General features: G+C 36.6%; 6 protein-coding genes across 7 annotated transcripts in view; 3 read left to right on the plus strand and 3 right to left on the minus strand.

Annotated features, from left to right (window-relative positions):
- Positions 1–5734, plus strand: part of LOC149732274 (uncharacterized) — a 29074-nt gene extending 23340 nt beyond the window's left edge. The window contains exons 8-12 of the mRNA XM_089883372.1: positions 1208–1260; positions 1335–1432; positions 1855–1963; positions 2353–3051; positions 3235–5734. Coding sequence (XP_089739498.1) covers positions 1208–1260; positions 1335–1432; positions 1855–1963; positions 2353–3051; positions 3235–5235 — 2960 coding nt within the window. The 3' untranslated portion in view covers positions 5236–5734. The remainder of the gene's footprint in view (positions 1–1207; positions 1261–1334; positions 1433–1854; positions 1964–2352; positions 3052–3234) is intronic.
- A 573-nt stretch (positions 5735–6307) lies between these two features.
- On the minus strand, positions 6308–13557 carry LOC149732275 (hemocyanin, beta-C chain unit D-like). Of its 2 annotated transcripts, none has more exons than XM_089883374.1 (10): positions 12207–13557; positions 11853–11978; positions 11225–11350; positions 10404–10565; positions 9873–9979; positions 9341–9485; positions 8601–8790; positions 8000–8129; positions 7440–7643; positions 6308–7365 (listed from the first exon to the last, which is right to left on the minus strand). In XM_089883374.1, the coding sequence occupies exons 1-10, from the start codon at positions 12274–12276 to the stop codon at positions 7024–7026; spliced, it is 1602 nt and encodes a 533-aa protein (XP_089739500.1). In that variant the 5' UTR covers positions 12277–13557; the 3' UTR covers positions 6308–7023. The 2 variants fall into 2 exon arrangements, with proteins under 2 accessions (XP_089739500.1, XP_089739501.1); XM_089883375.1 differs by having other exon boundaries at positions 6309–7365; positions 11853–11960.
- Positions 13558–13683: 126 nt separating this feature from the next.
- LOC149732276 (uncharacterized) lies at positions 13684–15118 on the plus strand. Its single transcript, XM_089883383.1, has 4 exons — positions 13684–13840; positions 14057–14165; positions 14553–14657; positions 14925–15118. The coding sequence occupies exons 1-4, from the start codon at positions 13784–13786 to the stop codon at positions 15020–15022; spliced, it is 369 nt and encodes a 122-aa protein (XP_089739509.1). The 5' UTR covers positions 13684–13783; the 3' UTR covers positions 15023–15118.
- An 814-nt stretch (positions 15119–15932) lies between these two features.
- Positions 15933–19649, minus strand: LOC149732277 (uncharacterized). The gene is made up of 7 exons (XM_089883382.1): positions 19470–19649; positions 18535–18641; positions 17610–17711; positions 17383–17422; positions 17009–17185; positions 16633–16794; positions 15933–16209 (listed from the first exon to the last, which is right to left on the minus strand). The coding sequence occupies exons 1-7, from the start codon at positions 19526–19528 to the stop codon at positions 16173–16175; spliced, it is 684 nt and encodes a 227-aa protein (XP_089739508.1). The 5' UTR covers positions 19529–19649; the 3' UTR covers positions 15933–16172.
- Positions 19650–19979: 330 nt separating this feature from the next.
- Positions 19980–21295, plus strand: LOC149732278 (mitochondrial inner membrane subdomain organizer 1-like). The gene is made up of 5 exons (XM_089883381.1): positions 19980–20153; positions 20270–20329; positions 20397–20556; positions 20633–20838; positions 20915–21295. The coding sequence occupies exons 1-5, from the start codon at positions 20085–20087 to the stop codon at positions 21206–21208; spliced, it is 789 nt and encodes a 262-aa protein (XP_089739507.1). The 5' UTR covers positions 19980–20084; the 3' UTR covers positions 21209–21295.
- A 165-nt stretch (positions 21296–21460) lies between these two features.
- Positions 21461–25978, minus strand: LOC149732279 (uncharacterized). The gene is made up of 8 exons (XM_089883379.1): positions 25720–25978; positions 25570–25666; positions 25265–25347; positions 24598–24725; positions 23444–23542; positions 22690–22760; positions 22514–22596; positions 21461–22179 (listed from the first exon to the last, which is right to left on the minus strand). The coding sequence occupies exons 1-8, from the start codon at positions 25885–25887 to the stop codon at positions 22045–22047; spliced, it is 864 nt and encodes a 287-aa protein (XP_089739505.1). The 5' UTR covers positions 25888–25978; the 3' UTR covers positions 21461–22044.
- Between the last annotated feature and the right edge of the window lie 199 nt (positions 25979–26177).

A 26177-nucleotide genomic window follows, 5' to 3' on the forward strand; every position in this document is an offset into this window, starting at 1 on the left:
TAAAAAACATATTTTTGATTTGTTGTTAATTTAAACGTGATGGTAAACAACTGTCTTAATAGACAACGGATCGTGTCTTTTTACGCACACTTTAGTTTTTATTAGAAGTTTAACTTAATTAAAATAAATGTCTCGTTTGTCTGTTAGGTGTAGCAACCACGCTTACTTTCTTCCAATTAAATGTAAATCTGTTTTTAACTGTAAGCGTGTTTTAACAACTGTAGTTTTGTCGCTATATACTGTCGTTTAAAAAGTTTCTAAATCTTCGCTACCATAATTGAAGAGACAAGTTAAAGTTATTATTATCAATTTCGCTGCTAATTATAAAAAAACATCATATAATCAAAATGGCGGATTACTGTATCCTGCGCTTAAAACTGTTTCCGAATAATTTTAGCTTATTAGACTTTAACTAATTAACTACATTACTATTAAAAGAATGCCCAATATCTTACAATAATAATTATTGTAAGATTTTTAATTCAATTAAATAATTTAATCGAATGCATTTATGTGCTTAAAGGTACTTTATAAACAATGCCGAATAAGTTTACACGCTAAAAGACATAGCTTTCCTCTTGAGCAATTTTGTCTAAATCACGTTTTGGCAATAAAACACTATATTTTATTCATAACTTTAGTCGGTAAATTCTTTTTTTTTGGTAAAGTTATTATTCGCGTACCCATTAATTGCGCCTTAAGATATCTAAAGCTTTGATTTATCTATTTCATATTTGCATACAGTGAAGCTATTTTTGTAGCAATGCCGCCACACCGTTGCTGACCGCTTAATTATACGTTTCTAAAGCTTTCTTTGTCTGAACCTGACCTTTGCTTCCTCCCACTTCCTGCTGTTTATGCAAATAAACGAAACATATGCGAATTAAGCAGAACGATTTTTGATAATCACGATTCTGCGTAATGTATGTCGTCAATCATGCCCACGATTTCGATTTGCTGTAAAACTTAGCGACTGGTAACTCAATCCTAACATACACTTACGTGGCTCCGTTATCATACCATCTTGACTCCTAAGAGGCATTAAATAAGATACGACACATTCAGCCTTCGCTGACCTCACCCCAATGAAATAGCTTGCATAACTTTTACTTACATAACTGTCGCATATTTTGTTATTATATAACATTTCGCTCGCTGTTGAACCTTTGAGGCCTAAACCGCATTTTCACGGCTGTTTCCTTTACAGTTGACCTGTGGACCTTTTTCAAGCTCTCCCAAGAATACGGAGGTTATGACATGGTGAGTTAGAGATCGAATTCGGAATTTTTTTCGCCGTTTATAAACCAGTCAAGCTAAACATTTCGTTTTTCCAGGTAACAGCCAAACGTCTATGGAAACACGTCTATGACCGTATGGGTGGAAATCCCTCTTGTACAAGCGCTGCTACGTGTACAAGAAAACATTTCGAAAAGTAAGTTGCTAAAAATACTCGGACTCGCGAACTTAATGTATTTTTGTGGTTTATTTCGTCGCTTTGACGCGTTAACGGACGGTTTTCGGCCGCCATTTCTTTTATGACTGGTCGTCCAGTGAGCCTCGGGCGACCAGAGCTGAGACTAATCGTATACGTTTGTTAGATTTGAATTGTAACGAACAAGTTCATTCATAATCTGCCTGTGGTTTGAGAGCACACAATCCGTTTCTTTTTTGGTCACGCCTTGAATTACGGATTTGCAAAATAAAACTCACTGAAGTGATGAAAGACAACTTAAAAGTTATTTTTGTACGGACTTGGTGTGACGTATATATCCGAGTGATTTTTTTGCTTTATCACAACTGATCGCGGCCTTTTGCCTTTATTATCAATGACCTTTCATGTGTAAATTCACTTAGATTACTGTTACCATTGGAAATGCACCTCCGAAAAACATTACGTCCGAAAGACAACGATTTGACGAAAAATAAACTGGACGGGGAAGTAGAAGACGTCAATTCAAATTCGGTGAGTAGTTACGTACAGTGTAACTATATGTATTTTTTTGTATAGTTGAATAGGGAAGATGGGACACCTTTCATTCTATTTTCCCGTCCCGTTTGGTAGTAAACAAAGAACATTCAAAAAATAAAAACCTTATTCTCATGACTTCTATCGACCGTTGTTATTTGTTTAAAATATGGTCAGGTGTTTGAATATTATGTGCTAAAGGTATTCCACCTTTCTCCACAACACTATATAAAGCCTTGTCTTTACAATACATTCAGTTTAGCAAAATGTTGTTTAAAGTGTGTTTCCCCTAATACGAAGACGACTTCATTTAAAAACTGAAAAAGGAGCGTATTTTTCTGTTGTATTTAAAAATAATAACATTTTCTATTTTCTTGCCTCCGCAGACCACACCCCTCCATATTTCACCTCAGTTAAGAACTTTTAACGGAGACGCATATTTTCACAACGAAACTTCACTTCACAAACCCGGCAAACCAGCTACACATTCTACAGCAACGGACCAACAGTCGAAGAGAACCGAGATCCTTGTCGGCAAACAACAACATTACGAAAAAGGTGCTACGCCCCTTTCAAGCACCAATAGCACAAGCTGTATCGCAGCCAGCGTTGCCCCGTTCGTCAATTTTGAGGCGCTTGCTCACAGTGTTATCCGAGACGAACTTCTCGCCAACCGGGGGCCGCACAGTAGCAGCCAGCGTCATCAAAACGAACACAGCCTGTCCCCAAGACCCCACGACTTAACTAAGACCCCTGATTCCCACCCGGCATCCACTCGAGCCGAAACAACTCGTATTATTACTCCTTCTCCGTCGGAAAGACAAGGTGTCGTCACGACTGTACCATCAACACAACATTCCCACTTTGGACCGCCTCTTTTTAGCATTAGAACTCGAACACATTGTCCTCGGTCGAGTGGTGCCCCTCCTCCGTTCGTACCTACCAGATCAAAACCGGTTCAATTGCTTCCCGAAGCTGGCGCGCGTCTTGGCGGCGATAACGGCGAAGGCAGTCGTTCAAAACCGCCAATGTTCGATGACAAGCACGATTCCGAAAGGCTCGCAGAACGCCACCGAAATCAACAGGTAATTAGACACTATACACTTACAATTCGAAATTAGAAAGTGCGCGGTTTTTCTGTTGACTCACGCATGTATTTTTAGCATTCTCGTTAAATTTACACTTAAGTCTAAACTTTAATATTTACAATGATGATTCATGCTGTTGTGTGCTTTGCATAATCTAACCAACAATCATTACTTTTTCAGAAACGTCAATTTGGAGAAGTATCAAACCCAGCATCGAGTTCCCCGTCAAGTCCAAAACGGCCTTGTCCTGCTACATCCCTTACAACACCTTCGCCAAGCAATCGAAGATACGACATTCGAAACTTGGTCTCAATTCCGACAGAAGATAACTCCAAAACAAGAAATCCTGATATTGGCTCGGCAAAGACTTTTCCGAACCCCGACGGTCCGAGGCAGCAAGTTTCGGAGACCGAGGCGACTCGGCTAAAGTACGACCCACTAATAAGACGAGTATTTCCGGATCACCGGCCCACAAAGGTAGCGCCGATCGGCGAACACGACGCTGAACGTACGCAAAGTCGCCAGGTGACGCCCAAGAGCCATGTAACGGATCGGGGAGTGAGAAACCCGGACGAAACGAATCGACCCCGGGAGGAATTTGTTGACCGACATTGGCGTCCGGAAGTTGGTATAGATCGGAAGAGAGAGTCGGAAGATGCTCATCGAAGATCATCTGCTACATCTTCCTCCGGATACTACTATCCACCGAAGAACAATAACACTTCACATAAAGAAGCCTACTACCGCCCTGTCGGCATGATAGCTAGCTATAGAGAGGCAAAACAACGCATCCAGCAACAACAGCAGCAAAAACACACTCCTTCCGACCCCGCACCCAAACCAGGACACCACACACAGCAAGCAAGCAGCCACGAAAAAATGTCAGGTCCACACATGGTAGCTGAAGAGCGAAAGATCCTTCGCCCAAGCAGTCCCCACCGACCAAGTGGCAATGGAACCTCGCATTACCAAACCCCAACCCCAAAACCCCTAATGCAAAAGCGGGATTCTCAGAGTTACTCACACCATCATACCCCCTCACACAACGCACGACCACCAACTAAAAGAGAACCGGACTCCGAACGAAAACCGTTTTCCGCCTCTTTTTCCGTGGATCGCCTCACAGCGAAAAGCCACGATGCTCCCAATCCCCACAAACCGCAACCTCCAAAACAGGAACCAACTCAGCAGCGATATCCATTCGTACCTGGTAGAGTTGCAACACCAAAGCAATCTCCATACGCTGACCGTTGTGCCCCTGACCGCAGATCTTTCCCGCCATCTGCAACAGGAGATCCATTCAGATCTCAACACTCTCTCTCCCACCAACAAGGCCGGAACGGTGCTACCCCGACAAGACTATCTAAACCAGAGTATATCCCTGACCGTTCGCCCCGCGACGGCAAGAGCGATATTTTTGCCACGCCGCCTGGTAGAGCCAAGGACCCTTCCCCGCCTGTTAAACATGGTTCCCATCTCTCCCCATCCGCGCGGGCGTTATTGGCGAATCTTCCGCCGCCAGTTGCTTCGGCAATTTACCCGTACATCCCGAAGGACTGTCCTCCTCACGTGCTAGCAAGGATTCTTCAAGAGACGGAGAAAGTAATCGGCATCACGCCAGGGGCACCTCCTGTTCCACCACCACTTGATATAATGGCGCGACATCAGGCTCATTTTACCCAACAGCAGAAACAACTCGAACACCAAACCGCGCTTCAAGATGCCGTTCTTCGACAGCATCTAGCCGGGGATCCTTTCCGAATGATTAGTCCTCAAGAACAACAAGCAGCGGCGATGGATTACCTTGCTCGCGCCGCATCCGCGGTAAACGGAGGTACGGCACCCAATATGCAACCTGGTCCCGACCCTGCTCTTATGGCGTCAAAATTACAGATGTACCAACTCTACACGCAACAACTGGCGAGTCTGCATCAAAATGTCGCTCGTCAGCTTCAGGAAACAGCGGGCCCAAGTGTGCCTCAAGCTGCAAAGTTGGGGCACGTAACCAGCTCAGATATGCTGCAGCAACTAGCGCGAATCAGCAGCGGACAAATCGAGAATGGCACAACCGCATTTCCAGACCTCCGCAACCCTTCTTACCTGGCCGCCACCCCGCAAATTCCGCCCCAGATGACGCCTGAAGTTGCCGCACGATTGGCGTACTCAATCGGCAGGCGTTAAACTGGCCAACTCGTCCCCAATTTTTACCGATTACTCTATCTTTCATTGCGCATAATAGTTCATTGTTTTACTCTGCTGTTTAACTCTTATATTTATACTGCTTGTAACAACTATTCTCGTGTGCTACTCTTATTACGTTCGTGCGATCGTTACAGATCATGCATAGCAGCAACTTCTCGTTCGACGTACTTACTCCAAACTATGACGTTAATTTCGTATTGACCTAAAGCCGGTGACACTGTGTTACACTGTGCAAACATTCCAAATGATTTCTCCTGGCTTCATTTATTTTATTCGCACAAAATTTTCAACTACAAAATTTAGCATCAAATATGTCCATTTGTTCTGCAATTAGCAAACGAAATTCGCGACACAGTTAAATGCATGTCGAATAGCGCTGTTTTGCTGCTATATACGCCTTTTTCAGTTCGTAAATTCTCATTTTATGGCTTTCTGTTTCGTGATTTTGAAAACAAGAGAATTTATAGATCAACTAAAATTGTTGTCTTAAATGTCTTTTCTAGCTTGAATTCAATTTAGCAAAAAATAAGCGAGAAATCTTTCATGTCTGAGCAGCCTTAATCAAATTAAAATTTACAAAATTAGCGAAAAAAATTGCAGAAATACCGGGAATCAGTCCAGTTTTAGGTTTATCTTAGAAAAATTAGTCAAATTTTGTAGAATTTGCAATCGACTGACTAAAGTTAGGTCGTTGCGTCCTATTACATAGTATAGCCACGTATACTATTTCTTTGTTTGATTATGCATGCAATCGCCTAATTAGCGAGTAATTAAAGCTTAACTTTCTGTTTGTATTTACAAATGGTCTCCCATGTGCATTATTAAATTAAAGCAAATTCAAAACAATTATTGCACTTTTTTATTGAATTTAACATTGTTTGCTGCTGGGTAACAATTTATTATTTAAAAATATCTACGCTGCTGTACCTTTCGTGTTATGTTAAACAGGGCTATGCTTACAAGAAGCATAAAGTTCAAATAAAAGCAGGTTTAACATATAGGAGGGTGGAGAAAGATAGGACAGCTTTAGTACATATTAACACAACGGCCTATGGGATTAACACAACGGCCTATGGGAGTCGCGAAGATACGGGTTTATAATTCTTTGAATGATCTTTGTTTACTACCAAATAGAAAGTAGAATAAAACGGTGTCCCATCTCCTCCCACCCTAATATATTACTATGCCTATACATCAAAGTAGGATAGCGACTTACTTTATAAGCAATTTAAAGCATAATTGAACCCTATGTGGCACCAGAGAGCTTATACACAAGTAACCGTTTATTAAACGTTTATAAACAATTCGACTAAATTACTTGGTAAAAAAAGGAACTATTAAATATGCCACGCACAGGGGAATTGTTGTTGACGATTTTTTATTAAATGCATTTTGTATCGTGGATGATTCTTCTTTAGTAGGATGGGACACTTTTAGCACATAATTACCAACGATCGCTTTTTAAACAATTAACAACTGTCTATGGGAGTCGTGGGGATACATTTTTTAACTCATTGAATGCTCTTTGTTTACTACCAAATGGGAAGAGAAAATCGAATGAAAACGTGTCCCATCTCTCCCACCCTGCTATTACATCTAATAAGAATAAAAAGCGCTTTGCTCCAACACAGCCATACAGAACTATAATATAGATCAATTTCAACCAGAACTTGATTACAAAAAAATACTTGATTATGTACTTAACAAAAATAAATCTACTTTTGAAAAAAGTTTCTACTGCAACGAAATAGAACTTAAAGGTTTAAGTTAAGTTGTGCAGCCCTCTTTAAACTTTCTTGTTGTTTTAGAAATAACACCAAGATCTGCCCCTAACTCTGATATAAAAGGAGTCGAATGGCCAAAGTTGTTGCTATTAAACGTACGTTCCAAATCTTTAAGAAGAAGTTTCCAATCTCTTCTAGCAAGATCAAAGGTGTCGTACTTATACCCAAACAATTCTTGGTAATAATAAGAATTGCCGACAGTCCACGAGTTTTTATTTAACGTGACATAACTCGGGTTCATTGAAGCGTTACAAAACGGGGACATTGGCCAATCCCATGACCCAGAAACATCAGGTTGTTTGTCGAAATCATAATCATACGAATTCTAAAAGATAAATATTTTTTTTATTAGCCACCTTTGACTTATATTATAACTTAACAGCGAGCTAAAGGACTTACTTTATAAGGTTGAAGGAAACTATTTTTTGTCCAATCCTGTTGACCCATTAGCTCCCTCAAGTGACCAAAAAGTGCGTACAGTCGATCCATTTGACTGTGGTGCAGGAAAAACATGGCGTCGAATGCAGAATAGTCAGTGGTGTCCATACTGTACGTGCAATCTACTCCAACTTCGTTAGGTGATGTACAAACACAATTGTGGATCTAAAACAGAAGGGTGCAGCTCTAATGAATAGGTACATCGTGAATACATCCACTATCTGGCGTTAGGGAGGTTATGGGCTCAAGGCTCGTCTTTGCCACCATTATGATCGTATGTATCCTTGGGCAAGACAACTACTGACAATTGCCCCAACCTAGTGGTCATTAATGGGTTGACCAAAGTGTCAGCCATACAATGTGGGAGCTCATAAGCGGGAACGAGGTGTATGAAACAAAACACTCGTGTTATATAGTTGCCCCGACACACATAGGCACATAAGGTAAATTCACCTTAATCTTAAAAATCTTTTTAAAAGCAAAACATAATAACAAAATCAACCCTTTAAAAATGGACATACCTGGTCGTGTGAAAAAACAGAAGTATCGTCGAACTTTTTATAGTACGGCGTATTTAGGGCTTGTATGACATTTCTAAGCATCAAATGTTTCTTCGTAAACCCAACTTCATCAAGCAGACGAAAATTATATCTGAACATAACATAACTTTTATTTATCTTTACAAATACAGTATTAAAGATCAAATTAATTAAAACAATGAAGAGCAGGGAATTAGGGGTAAAAACTACTGTATTTAAAGCGTCAATGAAAAATGTAAAATATTGGTTACAACATTTTCTAATGTTAAAATAATAAACATTTGCATATAGTAGGGTGGGGGAAGATGGGACACATTTTCGTTCTATTTTACACTCTCATTTGGTAGTAAACAAAGAACATTCAAAGAATTATGGAACCGTATTTTTACGACTCATTAGACCTTTGTTAATTGTATAAAACACGATCAGGATATTTGGACATTAAGTGCTAAAGGTGACCCCTCTACCCCCATATTATACTATGTTATAAACTTATTTTCCTTTTTGGTTCCAAAGTTAAAGGTGTAAGTAACACGCAAAAACAAAAGCACAGAAAGTTAAAGACAGTGGGTGTAAAACTTACAATGTTTGGTTATTTACTTTGGCGTGACTTGGTATATAAGTTCTATAGAATGGATTGGGAACATATTCCTTCAATATGGGATCATAAATGGTCGGGTTCTTCACTAAATCTGGAATTCCTTTGTAAGTAGGATCCGTCCAATCCCAGTAAGGAATTCCAAGCGTTTTGTTTTTCATATGACGAGATAAACCTGAAAATACAAAACAATTTTTTATCAATAATTCTAAAAACAATCAGTTTGAATTTTGGTTAACTTAGTTTCTTAAACTAAACGTCACAAAACGTTTTAACATAAATGAAACACATACATTTAGCTAATGTGTAGCAGACACTTCCAAACCATATATATAGTAGGGTGGGGAAAGATGGGACACCTTCAGCACATAATATCCAAATATCCTAATCATGTTTTAAACAATTAACGACGGTCTATGGAAGTTGTAAGAATACGTTTTATATTTTTTTAATGTTCTTTGTGTTAACTACTAAATAGGACGAGAAAATAAAGTAAAAAGTGTCCCATCTTCCCTCACCATACTATATAACAACTTAAATGTATTTAAAGAAAAAGCTGAGAAGCACTGTTATATAATAACAGTTTAAACAGATTAATTATCTTAATCATATTTTAATATTTTGCAAGCAGCACATAAGCTATATGTTATACAAATTTGCCACATTAATTGCTCAAAAGAAACCATTTTTGAGCAAGGGCATTTGTGTTAAATTGGATAACTCACCGATTTCGAACTGAACAATGTATAATCTGTGCCATGGTAAAAACATGGGATGATCGTGCCAACTACAATGCCCATTCTTATGCCCTTTAATACCATGCTTGTACCATGGGCATCTATGGGGCCATCCGTGCCACTTGGCTGTGTTCTAAATGCAAACTATTTAGTGGTATAGTAGGATGGGGAAGATGGAATACCTTGAGCACATAATATCCAAATATCCTGATCGCGTTTTAAACAATTAACAACGGTCTAAGGGAGTCGTGAGGATACGGTTCCATAGTTCCATACCGGTTTATAATTCATTGAATGTTCTTTGTTTACTACCAAATGAGAGTGCAAAACAAAAAGGTGTCCCATCTTCCCCCACCTTACTATATGTACGTGTTTATTATTTTAACATTAGAAAATATTGTCACCATATTTCTTTGAGTTTTCTTTGTTTACTACGAAATCCCACGAGAAAATAAAACAAAAAGATGTCCCATCTTCTACCCTATAGAACTAATACTCATTTACAAACACTCCCACTTACAAGATACCCAAAGAGCGAATGATCTTGTTTAAATTTAGTGAATCCTTGAATGAAATCATGAAGTTCCTCATCGGTCAAATCCAACAGGTTTTTACGAATCCGAAAATCTAGAAAGTGGTTTAACAGAACAATAACATATTGTTTTATTATATCTCTTTGAAAACTATTGGGAAAATGAAATTAGCTAAACGATTGAAGGAAGGGGAATTAGCAGTAAAACCATAGTCGTTAAAAGACCCCCCTATAGGGTTAAAAATTATGGGAAAGAGAATCAGTTAAAAAGTGGGCTGTTTATTACTATTAGATTGTAAAAATTATTTTAAATAAATAACCAAGCAATTGGACGAAAAGTGAGGGTAAAGTTAACACATACAATGAGGGGGAGTTACCATAAACAGAATTGACCCTAAGATTGGGTCATGATGGAAAAAAAACTCCAAAAAAATTTAACCAATAGTTAAAATTAACTATTTTCTGTTTAATAGTATTGGTACAACTATACCAGTACAAAACAACACATAGCCAACTTACCTTTGGTAACTTTAGAACATGATCTTGATTGGCTACCAGCTCCCACACATCTATTATTCGCATATCTTCCTAACTTTGTTTTACAAATTCGTTCTCTGTGTTGCACCCCACCCCACTCAGATACAATGCATGAACTCCAACTGGACCATTCCCCAAACCTTACTGTAATATTACAATTTAGTTTGAAAGTAACTTAATTTATCCTCGCGTAGCCAGAAAACGGCAGTCTTTATACAACACGGGTGTTCTGTTTCATAAACCGCGTGCCAGCTTACGAGTTATCATGTATGTTACTTTGTAGGTGTTTATTTTTTAAGGGATTTTTTATTATTATGTATGACTGATAATTTGGACAACCCATCAATGACCACTGGGTTGAAGCAATTGCCGTTAAGTGTCTTGCCCAAGAACACATTCGCCGACGTACGTAGCAGCGACCAGCCTTGAACTCATTACCTCTGGGTTAAAGGTGTGTATAAAACAGAACACTCGTGGTGTATATACAGACTGTAGTTGTTCCTTCATGCGAGGATAAAACGAGCTACATCGTCGGTAACTCGTAGGTGGGCACAAGATGTATAAAACTGAACACTCGTGTTCTACCCACCGCTGTTCATTCATACACCCACTGCCTTGATTGGAGACACTTATTTACAGCGAGACTTGACTAACATTTTATGTGTCCAGAGACTAACTACTATACCCGAGTTGAAACAGACAAAAGTACAATTAGACCCGTATACATATAAAATTCTTTATTTCATCATACAGCCAATATAAAACATTCAACTAAAATACAAAATACAAGTTAATCAACGTACCTCTAACACACGAACGTCGGTTGAGCGCAACTATGTAACCTCTTCTACACGTACATGCACAGCAACCACTGGATACGTTGTATATTTTACCATGGGCACATTTCGTTGTGAGGCAAGATCCACCGTCTATGAGAAAAATTAATTAAATAAATAATCAAACTAATTGGGTAATTTCTCCAACATAAAGCACCACTGTCTTCACATTGGCAATCTCGGTTTTACATTAACAAGGGAATGGAGCACCCGCGTTTTTTTATTAACACTGTTTCACCCCACTTTTTATCTATAGCGTATTTGAACAACTGTCGTTTTGCTGTTGATTTCCTTCTCTTCGTGCTTTTAATAACTCGAGTTTCGCTATCGTTTTTGAAGAGATAAATAAAAAATATGTTATGTTAAATCAAGATTTTCCTGGCTAATTTTACTTTTCCCGACCTAATTTATTTTTCCCGATCCGAATAAATCTGCTTTTGACCTATCAATGGTTAAGTCTAGACCCCAACACAGGGTTGCGTAAAGTTTGGTATTGATTGCCGTAATATTCCGATTTTAAGTTCGCATGCGCAGTAGCATTGACGCGCATGCCCAATAGTACCAAACATTACAACTTAACTCGATCCAAACCCACCTATGCAATGGTTAACAAAGAACGACTGTAACGCAGTCTTGAACGGCACCAGTTCAAAGTTGATGACGTCACTTTGCTTATGTTTCTTTGCGATTGTGAAGGTCCCAGCTGTTGAGAAGGACTGAGCTATATATATGGTGGTAATAAAGAACAAACAAAGAAATATATACGCTGACCACCTGCGCTAAACAACGCCGGGTGTTGATATTTCTTTGTTTGTTCATCTTACACCGAGGAAAGTTACGTCATATTCAGTACACATAATACTGGAATGCGTTGTACAAAACAGAATGATATAATAATGAACGTTGAACCAGATACGGAAATGATGATCAAATAATGAACGACAATTACCTTTTTGAGAAGATACAGCAAACGATGACATCATCAATGCAGCGATGAAATAAAAGTAATAATACGTCATTATGACGTCACAGACTTGTTGTATAACCTCACAAGTTTGCAATACTACACGTCACGAACTTTCTGTATGATGTTACAAACTGGTTACAAAGCGACTGTTATATGAGAAAAGTTGAACCACGGCCTACTAGAGATATCTCTATAGTAGGCCGTGGTTGAACCTAATTCTGAAGTTTAAACTTAGTTCTAAATCTAATAACAATGAACACAACAACATACCGGTTCGCTCAAAGTGATAAAAATTCAACTTATTTCTGGAATTTCAACTTAACTCGGAAACCAATAACAAAGAACACAATAATGATTCGTCTAAAAGTGATGAAAAATTTCAACTTAATTATGGAACTTCAACTTAATTCTAAAACTAATAACTAAAAAACACAATGGATCGCCCAGCAAAGTTCAGTACATCAAACACCACCATAATTTCCGAAGCCACTTTGTTTAACTTAGAACGAACAACAATAGCGGGCGTCGACGTTTTACCTTTGTTTAATTTTTTATTATGACGCAGAACCTTGATTTCATTATTACAAAACGACATAATAGGAAAGATATGATTATACCAACCCTGTGGTCACTTATGGGTGCCCAAATTAACAATCATCACTTTATTAAGCACGAAGTGCAATATAAATAATTGTGACTGATTTATCCTCTTGTGGCGGGTAATGGCAGTCGTTATAACACTACTTGTGTTTGAAACTTGTGCCCGCTTAGGAGTTACCAAGCATACACCTACCAGGCTCCCATTTACCATACAACGCTTTGCCGGACACCTAAATATTCACGCCTATATGAACTATAACTTGCTTGCCACTAACAAAACAACAGCAAGCTATTTAATCGGGTCACTTAATTAATCCAACATTAAGTATAAACATGCCATGCTTCACATACACTGCTATATACGGAAACTATCGGCTGACAAACTCAGCAACAAAGATGGAACTTTTCCAACTAACAACGGGACTTTTCGTTATTGAGTTACCTACTTCCGTAAACTTAGGTGAATTATCCCGTGTTGTATTTAAACGCAGCAATGCTTAACCATAAGGTAGGCCTATGTATTCTTGGGCAAAACTTTTAGCGGCAATTGCTTTAACCCGGTGGTCACTTCTGGGTTGTACAAGTTGTCAGTCAACATTTACCCATAAGTTATATAGCCTACGTCGTAACTCGTAAGCGGACACGAGGTGTATGAAACAGAACGACCGTAACAAGCCCAGGGTTGCTCTTTTCTGCTCTGACATGAAAATTTTCTGAAATAAATAAATCATACATATTCACTTGAAATTAAAAGATGCGAGTGAACAATTTGCATTAAGTTTACTGGATAAATGTTACTTCTTAGTGCAGAATTTTGATTCTCCCAAAAATATTAAATAAAAATGTTGGCGTCGTCTAGCGGTAAGAAAACGATAAGTTGGTCGCTAATGCATATTCATTATCAATCCACAAGGGCAAACATTTAAGTAGAAACACGGAAACATTTTACGTTAAACAAAATGAATGCCTGCAAAATTTTAGCACGATGCCGAGGACTGACAAGAAACTCAACTTTGGTAAGCTATGTAAATATCACTTTGGTGCTAGTAAAGAATCTTCCACCCCCACCTTATTTGCTAACCACTAACCCCTAATTACTAATTATTTTTTGGATAGTATAAAAAACGTGTGTAATTTCAATTGTTATTTTTCGTTAACCCAATTTAGACTTTTTAAGTAAAATATTGAAGTATTGTTAATGTAACAAAATGACACTTTATCTAAATCCTTAGGTAACTCGGAATCTTGTATCTCGATCAAATACGAACCAAATTGTACAACGTAGACTTCTGATGACCAGTTTAGAAACTGGAGGAGTTGTTCCAGCAAAGCCATTAAAAAGTAAATGTAAAATAAATGAATGAATGTAACTTACTTTAACCACGAGTGGCTGGAAAATGATAGTCGTTATAACACGGGTGTTCTGTTTTATACACCTCGCACCAGAGTTACCACGTATGTTACTTTGTGGGTTATTATTGTTTAAATTAGTTGCATGTTCAATTAATACTAAAAAATACTGCATTACAGTTAAAAAAATATATTTATATATATATGTATATGTATTCTTTGTGATTAGATTAAAAAAGGCACACTCCAGCCATTAATGAGCAATGTTATTTTGTTACGCCCTAGGAAATGTAAAATCCAACCTAAAACGATCTCAATGCAAACAATAAATTTTCCAATGTGGCCTTACTATTTTATAAATGACACTTTACCATGCAGGGATTGGGCTTAACATGAAGGTGCCAGCTTTTGGTATGTTCTGTTTAACAATGTTTGGGACTGCTGCAGTGTTCAAGTACGATGAAAAGATTGCAAACACTTTGGGTAAGTATAAATTATGTATATGGTGCACATAAAATGACATGATTTTAAATCTACATTATATATAAGCTAAGAATTGTTGTTTGTATCTATAATAAGCATACAAAGTAAAAAGGTCAAACAACTAATGTCAAAAAAAATAATCACCCACAAAGAAACATACTAACTCGTAAGCTGGCACGAGGTGTATGGATGTTATAACGACTGTTGAATTCCGGCCACGCGAGGATAAAGTAAGTTACATTCCTGCATAACTTGTATTACTTACAGGTGTTGATTGGAATATGAGCTTGGTTGCATGCACTCTACAAACTATTGTGGGCTACCTCTTGTTAACAGTTACTTTCAGTGCAACATTGCCAATTTAAAAATTATCTCAAGAGTTCCATTAAAATTGCGGGTTGAAATAGGAAAATGTTTTGAAATTCTGATTAGTTCCTTTAATAAAATGTATTATTGTTAAATGTAATTGTGATACATATAGGGTCGTTGTAGCAAGTCAAAAAAACTGTAGGTTTTGAAATTATTTGGCAACTGTTGTTGTCACAGTATGATTAAAGAGTATGTGGCAGTTCAGGCATAAATTAGCGCCACGAGACAAACAGAAATGGTGATTTCAAAGTGTAGTGTATTATACATTTTTAATATGCTACTAAGTATCAACGTAATTATCACCTTGGCTTCTTAACTGTAGACATAATTAATTAGTTAACTGTAGACATAATTAATTAGTATCAATTTTAAGTTGCTCCGGTTCTGTAGCTTAATAGGAGAATACAGTATCGACTAATGAGTTAGAATTTCAGTCTGGCGCGTGTATTAGGTGCCTGCATCAGAACCAAATTGTCCCCGGTTCGATGCTAGATGGCAACACTAAGACTGATCGGCGTATGTGTCTTCGGGCAACACTTAACGGACATTGCTTCAACCCAGCGGTTACTAAAATATCAAAAATCGGACACAAAGCTAGAAAGTGCGGTAACTCGTAAGCATACAAGGATAAAAAGTCGTGAGAAAAAACATGTCTGACTTCGATGTCGCGGCACCTTTCGCACGGAGGTCCTAAATGGGCTTTTCGGGTGTTGGGGTAATGGGCTAAATCTGGCAAAAATTCCAGGTCCTTGACAAGGACCTCACCCATAAAAAATATTTCAAAAAATTAGTTACCCAACATGCCAGTACTTAACTGACGTTGTCATTATTGACCCTTTAAAAAATCAGTTTCATGACAGAAAACTGTTATACTACACTAGCGGAAAACAACAGAAAACAATAGAATTTATACAAAATTTTTGAATTTATTGAATATTTTCCTGCGGTAAATATTACAATTTGCAGTAAACTTTACAACTACAGTAATTGTCCATCATGCTTTCTATACCAGTTGGTTGATAAGCGGGCAAAATAAAAACGTAAAACTTGCAAATTCACAACAAAAGTATCCAAGACGGTTAGTGTGAAATCTACAAAGAGCTTGATATACAAACATGTTCGATTGTCAGTTTTTATTTTTTTTAATCAGTCACTGCTGCCAGAGGGAGAGGAATGGCCTGACCTGTGATAAAAAACATTATTAATGCAGTAGTGACACAACTCAGGACTAAATGGTATGTCCCTTGACAACTCGCTGTAAGACCTTAATCATGTATATATAATTAAAAGATTGTAGAATATAAATTATGTAAAAAAGCGGTTTTAAAACAGAGAAGATTTGCTTTGAATGTTTGGCAATAGCATTTGCAATTTAATAGCTGATTTGATGCACCCATTTCTGGCACCGTGGCAAAGTAAGCAATTGTTTCAACCCAGTGGGCACTAAACCCCCCCCCCCCCTAATTAATCACCCACAAAGTAACGTACATAGTAACTTGTAAACTGGTACAAGGTGTATAAAACAGAACATGCAAGTTATATCAACTGTCGTTTACCGGCGTAAATTATACATTTTCTACCTTTGGTGAGCCATAGCATTTCTCACCTTTGAGCTGGTTTGCTTGGTGGGGTAGCGGAACATTCATGTCTTCTTTCAACAGGTGGTCGCTCTGGGGTAGGACTTCCTCGTCTTCCAGAACCAGATCTTCGATCAGGGGTGTAACTCTTCTCTCTGTACACACGTGATCTTTCCCCAGAGTATGAGCGTCTGAACGAGTTTCATTCGTTTAACAGATAGTATATTTGTGTTTAGATATAGGTGTAAAAATAGTTGAGATAATAATTTTTACAGAATACTCTAGTTAAGCGGAATTAAATTGGAAACCTATTTATTTTTATCAGGTCACTTATATTTACAATTATAACATTATACCAAAAGTGTGCAAAGACAAACACTGTAAAATCCAAACCATAAAATTTACCTTGACTGGTGTCCATAACCATTTTCCGGTGATCTACGTCTATTATCTTCTCGGGCATATTCCCTGGATCTGCTCCTGCTGTATCTTCGTGGAGGAGACCTTCTTCTCTCATAAGATCGACTCCTTGATCTCGAATAACGTCTCCTTGGACTTCTGCTGTATGACCGGCGTCTGGACCTGCACAAAAGCAGTGATCATGTAGGAATGTTATGGACCAAGAACTCATTTTACATGGCATAAAGATACAAATTGAGGACATAAAATCACAACTAAAAGCCTGGATCCGTTATATACTAAACCTGATGCAAACATAGTGTACAAAACAGAAATTATCGCCGAATAAATTCTAAAAATCGAGCATAAATCTTATTTACCTTGGTGGGGAGTCTTCCTTAGTTCTCATTTGATTTGGAGCTGAAAAATAAGTATTACCTTAAGTAGAGAATACACATAACAAATATGTCACACTGCATAAATCAGACCAAGCTGCACAATTGTAATCCAGGTAAATGGAACTGGTTAAACAAACACACTTGATCCAAAATTCCAAATTATACATTATGGCAGTAATAATCCTGTAAGGTTGTTTATGGGTACTTACTTTTTCTATCACCAGCAGCAAATTGAACTTCAATATATCTGCCACAAATCCACTTTCGATCCATGGCGTATAAAGCATCTTCTGCATCTCGAGTATCCTCGAATGTGAGGTGGGGGTTAAGGATTTAAACCGCATGAAGCTCTTTTTACCATACTACCCAGTTATGAACATTGTATTTTGGTTTATGCGTGCATTTTTGGGTTATAAAGTTGATTATGTTTTTAAGGTCACCGTTCTATTCTTAAATTTTAAGTTTGTTCTATTTGTTGTACTTGTACTTAATTGAAAAATGTAATGTATTCAAGGATATAAAAATGAATGAGAGAAAATGGCAAAAACAAGAATGTATCCAAAAACTTCAGTTTTAACTACATACTTTGATTGATTTTGCAATTCTGACTTTGATGGAAAGTTGAGTTCTTTATACCTTACAACCTAAACGGTACATTTATAAACATTTACCAGCCCTATAGGTTTTTTTAATCTTCAATTTAAAAGTTTAGATAATGGCACTCTTCTGAGACCAATCTCTAAATCAATTCATGCATTTTAAATAGGATAAAAAATCTCCATATATATACCTATTTCAGTTTAGGGTTTATTTTCTAAACATATTTTTTTTAATTAGCTTATGTTTAAAATGACATGAGGGGTAGTGGGGGTATTGGACATGATTTCATTTACCCTCACCCAATAACGTAATCTAAGCCTTTTTCCAATTTCCGATCTTTAAACTTTAAACTTGCGACGGCCTTGGCCATTTTCCATGTGAAATGGTCTTGGCTTGGAAGAAAATTAACTCTTTGTCTTTATCTTTAAACTTTATCTTTATCTTTACTTTTTGTGTCTCTCCAACAGTCTTTAACTGTAGAGAGTGAAAAGGGGAATTAGAAATCCATAAAAATAACTTCATTTTTCAAAGGATATTGTATATAAGCAAAGCCACGTGGGCGGCGATTGTAATAATCAAGGGGTATGTACACATCAGACACAGGTCCGAAACGGACAAATTCACGTCGAAGATCATCCGGTCTACAAGATAAAAATGGAAACGATTTGGTCCACTTTCATTACTGACAAATATATATACAAGCAGCAAAGTTAAGTTACTGGTTACTCATGTACATTCTTTAGACTAACAAAAAAAGGCCATAATGATAAATTTGTGTTTGTTAACCAGTTTGCAAATATGGCAGTTTTTAAACTCACAAGTTTGTGTGTTATACGATATTTCTCTTGCAAATGCATTTTAATTTTGTTTTTCCATTACCAATGTTCAAAATATCCCAAAGTCATTACAGGTCCTACAAGATATAGTTATTTTTTCTATATATAAAAATTTAAAGGAAGCACTAAGCAATAACAAAAAAATTCAAAAATATAACATACAACTGCCATATCTGCAAACTAATTAATCTGTACAGTTAGGCAAAAAATGAATTTTAGATTAAACTATTTGTACATAATATTGCCAGTTCAGTATGAATACAAACATACTTTATTTTATTCTCCATTAAAACTAATTACCTTTATTAAAGAAAACATCAAAATAAGATTAAACTAAACGTTTTTATTTTACTGAATCTACCAGAACGCATGATTAAAACATTTATACAATCTATTTAATAAATTTAATTGCGATATTTTGCCTGCATTAGATAGTAGTTATAGGGGTATAAGTGAATTAAAGTAATAGATTAATTAGATTATAGGGGTTAGCAGATAACGTAGGCCGTAGGGAGAGGATTCTTCACAGGCGCTAATAAATGTACTGTTAACTAGCTAAAAGATTACCATATATATTATCGATGAGACTCTTGTATTGCCCATACATATCAAACATACGTAACAATAACATACCTTATGTTATCGGCGATGTTTCTAACAAACAAAGATGCATTTGGCCTCGCGCGTGACATGTTGCAGTATAATACAGGCAAACCTTCGGCACAATCTACACAGAAACTATGATTCCGTTCTGTTTAAAATAAACCAATCTATTTATCTTGTAAATTGGCGAGAATTTGCAAAACGATAGAGAAGCGCAAAAAGTAAATCAAGATGGCGACTTTTCAAAGCGCGGTTTACATCATTAGAGTAGATATTAGAAAGTATGATTCAAATCAGAGTCACAGAAACACCTTTTATGCAGAGTTCTGTGGCTCTGATTTAAATCAAACGTTTGATTTGTTATAGAAATTCTGTACAATTATATCTAATATATAAATTTATGATTTTAAATTATTCTGTTAAAATTTATTTGTGCCGAAATATCGTTGATGATGATTGGTGATCAAATTAACTGCCTCTCGTTTAATTAATATTGAAAAAAGCAAGTGAGAGAGTGGTAGAAAAACGCAGCATTAAGGGGTCAAACTGTTTTAACATATTGTATACACTTTGTGGTATGGTAGTGCTGGTCGATGAGTAATAGAAGATTTTTACATATTTTTTAAACTTACATATAATGTGGTGATGGGGGAACGTCGGTCCGTGATAAATTTAACCTCACAGTACATGGATGACAACATTAAAATAGTGCGAGTAAGTAAATCATGTATTAAACTACTTTTCTGGTGATTTTGACGTTCAGTTAATTGTAAACATGCTGGTATGAAAAATGTTTCGATAACACCTGACACGCCGTTTTCTTTTACCAGGCGGTACCATATGCCTTACTTGGCACTCTTGGCCTATACTGCACATACCGTTATAGAATTGTAAGTATCTTTGCCGCACCTTATTATTAGGAATGCCCGCATAGTGCATTGACTCACATGTTTCCAGTTCTCCCATTTCAAAACAATTAAAAGTATACCTGAGGAATTCTACACTAAACGAGTGTCTTTAAGAGGAAAACTAAGAAACGTAACACGCGAGTGCACACTTGAAGTGGAGCATGTACCCATTGTAAAGCTTCCTTTTTTGAAATATTTAAAAAATAAAGGTATTTGCAATTCTGTAAGACAGTAATAATATTAAACATAAAAAATCTTAAAAACTTAACAGAAGATACATAACAGATATTGAGGCTGAAACACTTCCAATCAAATTTCTTGGTATTGATTTTCCAAGTGATACCAGTAATCTTGCATACACCAAGCTTCTGCATTTAAAGCAGTCACGAAGACCTATTTGGTTTCAACTGTGGTACAGAGAATATGAACAAGTTGTGGATCCAAAAGATGCCACACCCATATATTTACATTGCCTTGTGTACGAGCCATATGTAAGTTACTTATTTGATTATATAATACTTGTATTTCAGTTTTCTTTAGGAAATAATAACATTCTTGCTTTCGCAGTGGTTTTTAGGCAGTTACTTGAACACCACTTTCGTCAAACTTGGACATGCAAAATTTACAAGTTTGCCAGACCTGGTCAGTACTGGTAAGCAATCCGAGAAGCTAGCCAACTCACTAGTCAAGGCTGAAAACTTTGCAAAAAGAAAAAGGCGCGGAATATGGTACGTCCCATCAAAGCCTGAACTGATTTATGAAGACATGAAAAGCAAAGCAAATTCTGTAAGATCTACTGGAGCTGGGGCATGGAATGGACTTAAAAAATTAAAGGAAAAGTTCTGGAAATCGAAGCAGTAGTTTTCACACATGTTGTTATGATTTGCATTGCGCTAATTTATGCATGAAAATTATGTTTTGATTTATTAAATGATGTTCACCTGGGAACCGGGATTAAATTTGTATGAGTTTAAAAACAGCCCTAAAGCTTTTGTGCGAAGCAACAATTATTAATGGTATAAAATCAGTTCGCTGTTTTTATAAAAAAAGCGGTATGGGTACAAAAAAACCTTGAGTTTAAAAACAGCTCTAAAGTTTTTGGGCAAAGAGTAATTATTATTAGTATAAAATCAGTTTGCTGTATTAATAAACGAAAGCGGTGCGGTACAAAAAAAAACCTGAGAAATAAAATCGTGTGAGAAAGACACTCTAAAAGCAGTGTGTTGATAACATAATGTGAAAGAAATAGCACCATATGGCAATATGAAGTGTAACAAAATGTAAAGCAGTAGTTCTATCAAAACGTAAACGCAAGCAAAAATATTAGTAGAAAAACAGTTTGGTGTATGTGTAATAAAAAAAAGCGGTTTAAGATGTTGTATAGTAGGATGGGGGAAGATGGGACACCTTATCATTCTATTTTCTCATACATTTTGGTTGTAAACAAAGAATATTTAAAGAATTATAAAACCTCTTGTCCTCGCGACTTTCATAAACCGTTGTTAATTGTTCAAAACACGATCAAGATATTTATATATTTTGTGCTGAAGGTGTCCCATCTTCCCCCACCCTACTATATAACTAAAACATAACATGGGAAAGGAAGGTAGTTTCATACTAAACTGGTAGGAAACATAGTACTTAGCACAAAGAGGTGACATGGTTACTTAGCACAAAGAGGTGGCATGGTTATATATTCACAAGGTAATTCTTTCCAGCAAATTCTCCACCTCTAACAGTCTACTTTTCATAGCTGATTTTCGTCCTATTTTTTCAAGCTGGTCGGAGTTAAGAACCTCGCCAGCAGTTTGCTGTGACTCCATATTGCTGATCTGAAGATATGAACAAATACGGTTAACACCAGCTACAGACAAACAAGAAAGCCAAGCTGTAATGAGTAAGCACTTAGTAAATTAATTAGTATGATTATTAAACCTTTTACTATAACCGTTAATTAAGCTCGATCAAAATCAAACCGAAAATAACCAACAAAGCGGTTTTTAGTCACCATTTTAATTAAAAAAAAAATGTTTTTTTTGGTTCGTTATTATTATGCCCTGTGTAGAATACCATGTGTCCTCCATTTACTATATAAAACAGTCTTCTTTATTTTATTGGGAGTAAACGTACTATGTTGGGCAAATTTTTAATAAAGAAAATGCATACCTGATTCAACAGTTTGTTTAGTTTTCTCTTTTCATGCAGCAACGTCTTTTGAACCATAGTTTTATCATTAATGGCCGATTCACCTGCAAATGAATTAGGAACACAACGGGGCTATTAGATGTGTTCTCCGTTAAATTGGGTTTTTAGACATGTTTTCAATGAAGAAAAAGGCTCACCATTTTGTTGAACTGGGTTGGTAAACTTGGCTGCCATTACTGGGATACTTTTGGGACTTGGTGTTGGAGGCCTATTGTAAAAGTAAGAGACAGCATCAGTGGCGCAGCCAGGGGGGTTGTGACCCCCCATTTTAAACCAATAAAAAAAATTTTAAATTTAAAAAAAAAATTTGGAACATTTTTTTGATTATCCCCCCCCACCCCCTTATTTTTTTTCTGGCTGCGCCACTGGACAGCATCAAGTATTTTTCGTACCAAGTGATTGTAGAAATTTTAACAAGTCTGTACAGTTTTGGCAGGGCAACCAAAATGAGGGGCATGCTTAGAGTAAATAAACCAACAAAACTGTGGGAAGTTTTTACCCCATTACAGTAGTCTTTAATTCAATAGAAGTTTTTATCTACTAACAACATTTGATGTTGACAGCACATCAAGCATAATTCAACCTATATTTTGAACCACTGCCACAACTCAGACATAATATTATAAAAGTATTCATAGAAATAATATCTAAAACAACACAGACATATTATATACACACACCGGTAAAGGCAAACAGAGAACATTGTAACATAAAAAGTAGGAACATACAATTGTGTACAGGCCAAAAAATTGTTAATAAGGGTGCATTTCTTTCATTAAGTTAGTAATTTGGATTTAAGCTTTAACAAGGACACTGAACATGGCAGTAATTACTGAACACCCGGGTCATTTTGATTCTGTTTACAATTTTGAAAACTGATAAATAACTTACAATTGCATATTGCTCGGTTTCTGCTCTTGATGTATTCCATTCTGAGTAACAGATTGTGGAATGGGTCGCCTTTGTCTAACTGGAGGGGCAGGACACTCTCTGCGTAAGCAATGCAAGGTCATTTAAACGAATTTTAGTAATCAGTGCTGATTCCCCAACTATCTATGTAAAACTTCACGGACTTTGGGTGGTATTACTCTATACACTAACAAAGACTGGCCACATGGGGTGTAAAAAAATCAATATTTTAATCATAGGCGTAAAGTTTTACTAAACGTTAGGGTTGCAAAAACCAGAGAAAAGGGAAGTCTTCGCGCCGGTAGGCGCGAAAAAAAAACGGTTTGCAACCCTTTGTTTTCGGTTTGCAACCCTTTAAATATGTGCTTTGTAAACGCTCATACAAACGTAAACGTATTCAGAATTACGTAGGGATGAGACAAATTAAAATTACGCGCGTTCGGCGAGTCCGTGTAATGAGAAACGGTCGAATCCGATTGCCTGGCGAGTGACGTCACAGTAGCTATGTCGCATGCGCCTTTCGTCAAGCCCGCACGAGTGTGTGGTTATCTTACAAACGAAGACCCGTCCGTCGGAAATAGTAGGTTTCCAGAACGAAATATCGCGGAAATAAACTGCCTAAAACGTTTCCAACACTGCTTTATATTTATATGCAATGTTTTCCTTAGGCAAGCAGCATATTTATTACGAAATAGTAGGGATTCACACGTGGATTCATTGCATCATAATAGCGGTTGTTTGAACCTGGCAATTGATTACGACATGATAGCGATTCACACGTTGATTACTGACGTCACAATAGCGATTCACACGTGAATTATTTAGCAAACAGGAGTTTAAATACCAGTTGAATACATTTGTGTCGTGAATGACGCATCGGTATTGACATATTTTAACGAACGTAAACGAAGTTTGTTCGCAGTAATAATGGCGTCTTCGTTTGGTCGAACGTAATTCCTTACGCATTATTAGTATGGAGAAAATCAAAGGGTTGCCAGGCAACCCTGCAACCCCGTAACTTTACGCCAGTGATTTTAATATATTGGCAGAAGAGTTGTTTTAAAATAATGACAATCCTGGCAGGGCAGCACCAACGGTTCATACCATCAGTCTAAATCAGATGTTTATTAAATTACCTTGGTTCTATTTCTTCTTCTTTATGTAGAGCTTCAGCTTCATACACAGATGGAAACGGGTTTATTTCATTTCGCTTTTGCCTTCTACGTCCACGAACCATCGGCAGACTTTGAGTATTGTTGCGAGCCTGTAACAAAATTGGTAAAACAACTATTTTTTGTCCATTATGCCCAAATTAGCAGTACAATTTCACATTAATATTAATGCAAACGTGTCTAAAAGCTACAGACAAGCTTTAGGTGAATTTTACATGTATAAACTTTAAACCCACTTTTTTTTAATTTCATACTTTAATTATTTACAGGCCACAGCACAATATTTCTTGAAACAACAAAATATAGTGATTAAATGACCAGTAAAGACACACACCGAAATATAAACTTGGGACGAGTGTTAATAAAGTGAATCCCATTTTATTATAAAAATACTTGTTTTTGAAGCCCAGAAATTTTGAACATTTCTTTTAAATAATCTGCTATGAAATAAAAGTAAAAATAGATAAGAGATAAAATCTCTTTACAACAAAGCTTTGTATTAATAAATTTAAATCCATTTTATTATAAGAATACCGTTTCTGCACCCGATAAATTCTGAACTGTTTTTCTAAATTGGCTGCTATGAAATAATAAGAAATATGATCAACAAGTAAAAAATGACAAAAAGAACCTCTTCATCCCAATCTTCCTCATCCCCAAAGTAAAGTTCCTCATAACTTGTTGGGATGACAGAAATCTCACTTTCTGCTACCACTGAAATTATAATGAAAGCACGTTTTGTAGAAATTGATTATTCATATAAAATACTAATATTAGTAAAGTTAGATAAAAAACCACTTTATTTTCATTTTTTAATTAGTTTAAATCTAACATTCTGATGTGTTATTTACCGATTAGATTATTACAACTTCAGTGACAGACTGACAGATAAAAATTATGTTATTTAATGCTAATTATAATAGCTTTATAACTTACTGAAGTTAATGTCAGAGTCCTTGTCCGGGCATATTTCAATATGTTGTTCCATCTCTGGTTTTGGAATAATATGTCTTGCATTGAATGGACAAGTGGCCTAGAAAAACACATAGTCATACAATGCAATTAAAATACGATAAAAAATGTTACCATATTTGCGTTCGGGTGATTCTTTTTGCACTTGTGTATGTGCCGCACAAATCTTTTTACGGAGATTCTATGCACGGGATCATAAGGGCATATCACCATTTCATCTTTGTTTGAATCTTGCATTGACTGCATGTACACGGGAACATGGTACGGTGATTCGAAATCCATTTTTCCTACTTTCTTGTGTCTTGTGTAGGGTTAAAAAATACAAATTCCTTCTTTCAAGCTGAGCAGCGAAGAGTAAAAAGGACTGTTTGCAAATTTTGCACAAGTGCTGCTTCTTAGTAAAACGGATGAGAGGTAGTGTCAAAGGTGTAAAATTGAAGTGCGAAAACCAATATCAGTTTGAGTTTAATGTCCATAACAATATTTTATATTTTAAACTTCTTAGAAACTGTTAAATTTGTGTTGAATATTAATGCCAAAATCTATCTATTTCCCAGGCAAACGATAACCAA

The sequence above is a fragment of the Ciona robusta genome, chromosome 8 (genome assembly GCF_009617815.1).
Source record: "Ciona robusta chromosome 8, ASM961781v2".
Classification (NCBI taxonomy): domain Eukaryota; kingdom Metazoa; phylum Chordata; class Ascidiacea; order Phlebobranchia; family Cionidae; genus Ciona; species Ciona robusta.

Bases quoted from the DNA above. Each gene is read 5' to 3' on its own strand.
- LOC149732275 (XM_089883374.1), bottom strand. From the start codon at position 12,276: ATGACGTATTATTACTTTTATTTCATCGCTGCATTGATGATGTCATCG. The intron at 11,351-11,852 runs GTGGGTTTGGAT...TTTTTCTCATAG, and splicing joins CTTTGTTAACCATTGCATAG to ACGGTGGATCTTGCCTCACA. The intron at 10,566-11,224 runs GTACGTTGATTA...GTAATATTACAG, and splicing joins CCGACGTTCGTGTGTTAGAG to TAAGGTTTGGGGAATGGTCC.
- LOC149732276 (XM_089883383.1), top strand. From the start codon at position 13,784: ATGAATGCCTGCAAAATTTTAGCACGATGCCGAGGACTGACAAGAAAC. The intron at 14,166-14,552 runs GTAAATGTAAAA...TTTACCATGCAG, and splicing joins TCCAGCAAAGCCATTAAAAA to GGATTGGGCTTAACATGAAG. The intron at 14,658-14,924 runs GTAAGTATAAAT...TATTACTTACAG, and splicing joins AAAGATTGCAAACACTTTGG to GTGTTGATTGGAATATGAGC.
- LOC149732277 (XM_089883382.1), bottom strand. From the start codon at position 19,528: ATGTCACGCGCGAGGCCAAATGCATCTTTGTTTGTTAGAAACATCGCC. The intron at 17,712-18,534 runs ATCCTTTGAAAA...CCCACCTCACAT, and splicing joins TGGCTTTGCTTATATACAAT to TCGAGGATACTCGAGATGCA. The intron at 16,795-17,008 runs GTAAATTTTATG...AAACTCGTTCAG, and splicing joins GGTTATGGACACCAGTCAAG to ACGCTCATACTCTGGGGAAA.
- LOC149732278 (XM_089883381.1), top strand. From the start codon at position 20,085: ATGGGGGAACGTCGGTCCGTGATAAATTTAACCTCACAGTACATGGAT. The intron at 20,154-20,269 runs GTAAGTAAATCA...TTCTTTTACCAG, and splicing joins ACAACATTAAAATAGTGCGA to GCGGTACCATATGCCTTACT. The intron at 20,839-20,914 runs GTAAGTTACTTA...TTGCTTTCGCAG, and splicing joins GCCTTGTGTACGAGCCATAT to TGGTTTTTAGGCAGTTACTT.
- LOC149732279 (XM_089883379.1), bottom strand. From the start codon at position 25,887: ATGGATTTCGAATCACCGTACCATGTTCCCGTGTACATGCAGTCAATG. The intron at 25,667-25,719 runs GTAACATTTTTT...GTGTTTTTCTAG, and splicing joins ATCACCCGAACGCAAATATG to GCCACTTGTCCATTCAATGC. The intron at 22,761-23,443 runs GTAAGTTATTTA...CTTTTACAATAG, and splicing joins AAACCGAGCAATATGCAATT to GCCTCCAACACCAAGTCCCA.